The sequence below is a fragment of the Aptenodytes forsteri genome, unplaced genomic scaffold (assembly GCF_000699145.1).
Source record: "Aptenodytes forsteri isolate BGI_AS27 unplaced genomic scaffold, ASM69914v1 Scaffold14, whole genome shotgun sequence".
Taxonomy (NCBI): Eukaryota; Metazoa; Chordata; class Aves; order Sphenisciformes; family Spheniscidae; genus Aptenodytes; species Aptenodytes forsteri.
Window position 1 is genome coordinate 1574483 of NW_008794457.1, and position 1749 is coordinate 1576231.

The following is a 1749-nucleotide window of genomic DNA, read 5'->3' on the forward strand; positions in this document are numbered from 1 at the left end:
GGCCAGCCCCCACCACCAGGTGATGCCCTCCAGGTCCCTGACGCCCGCCTCTCCTCCTGCTGCAGACCGAGAAGTTCTCTGGCATCACTGAGGCCGCTTCGCCGCCTGCCGTAGTGTCCAGCAGTCCCGGGGAGCAGATGGAAGCGGGTCACGAGAGCATGAAGAGCCTGCTGACCTCCCCCACGGACGCCCCTGCCCGCCGCAGCCGGGCCAGCCGGGGTAGGAGCGGGGTGGCAGGGGCATTCAAGGCATGCCCAGCTGGCTGGGCACAGCTGATGCCAGCATCCCTGTTGTCCCTGTGCAGGGACAGGGCACACCACCCCAGCCCAGGGCTCTCCAGCCCAGGAGGACGTTCCCAGCTCCCCAGACGACGCTTCGGATGAAATCATGGACCAGCTGGTGAAATCGGTGACACACAACGCCAATCCCCGGCCCTGCGCCAACAAGGAGCGCAGGAGGTCCCGTGGCAATAGGAAGTCCTGTAAGTCCCGTCTCTGTCCCCATGCTTTGCCCCTGTCCCTGTACTCTGTCCCCTCTCTGTGTCCCTGCCCAGATGCTTTTTCCCATCTGTGTCCCTGTCCCCTTGCCCTGTCGCACCTCTGTAGCCCTGTTCCCATGCCCTGTCCCTGTATTCTGTCCCATCTCTGTGTCCCTGTCCCATGCCCTGTGCCATCCCTGTGTCTCTCTTCCCATGCTCTGCCCAGTCCCTGAACTCTGTCCCCTCTCGGTGTCCCTGTCCCCATACCCTTTCCCACCTCTGTGGCCCTGTCCCTGTACTCTGTCCTGTGGCCCTGCCCAGATGCTCTTTCCCATCTTTGTGTCCCTGTCCCCATGTCCTGTCCCATCTCTGCGTCTCTGTTCCCGTGCTCTGTCCCCATGCCTTGTCCCGTCTCTGCCCTGCCTGGCTCCTTCCCCACTGGCTACTCCTGACCTCCCATGTTGAGCCCACCAGGCCACAGCAGGAGGTACCCTGAGACCAGACCATGACGCTGCACCCTAATGCCACCCTTCCCCTCCTCGGCATGCCAGGGCCACCATGTCTGGGCAGGCACCCAGTGTGTGGTGACACTGGCAGCCAGCGCTGCTCGTGCTGCCAGTGCCATGCTCTCCTCTTCCCGCAGTGAGACGGACGCTGAAGAGTGGGCTCAGTGATGACCTGGTGCAGGCGCTGGGCCTGGGGCAGGCGTCCGGCATGGAGGTTTGAGGGGGCCGAGGGGGCTCGTGCTGCTCCCTACTGTCAGCAGCCTCCAGGGCAGGACGTGGTGGCAGCCCCTGCTGCTCCAGGACTGGCACGCTCTGCGCCCTTGGCCTCGCCTTGCTTTTCCCTGCCGGCCTCCAGCTCCCGGAGTTGCGGGCAGCAGGATGGGAGTGATGCCCTGGAGCTGCTCCACGGTGGCCGGGATGGAAGATGCTCAGCGTTTGTGTGTGGGTGTGGAGGCCAACTTCTCAACAGTATTAGAGGGGTCAAGGGGCTGGACCCAGACCCCCTCTGGGAACGGGGTCTGGCCCGTAGCCACTGTGGCAATAAAGTGATCTGACATGCTGCCGGCATTACTTGTCCCTGCACCTGGGTCACCCCGCTGCTGCGCTGAGATGCTGGAGGCTTTTGATGCCATGGACCGAAGCAGGCAGTACCAAGGTCTGTGGCAGGAGGGAAGGGGTGATGCTCCCTCCAGCATCCCTGGGGAAGCCATCGCCATGGTCCTGAGCAGGACCTGAGTGCTGCCGGAGATGTCCCAGGGTTGGCCC

The 1749-nt window shown here is 64.0% G+C and overlaps 1 protein-coding gene across 1 annotated transcript in view; it reads left to right on the top strand.

Moving 5' to 3' along the window:
• FHOD1 (formin homology 2 domain containing 1) overlaps positions 1-1544 on the top strand; it is an 11223-nt gene extending 9679 nt beyond the window's left edge. Inside the window, exons 22-24 of the mRNA XM_009290780.2 lie at positions 66-219; positions 305-481; positions 1122-1544. Of these exons, the coding sequence (XP_009289055.2) occupies positions 66-219; positions 305-481; positions 1122-1204 (414 nt within the window). The 3' untranslated portion in view covers positions 1205-1544. The remainder of the gene's footprint in view (positions 1-65; positions 220-304; positions 482-1121) is intronic.
• Positions 1545-1749: the final 205 nt, after the last annotated feature.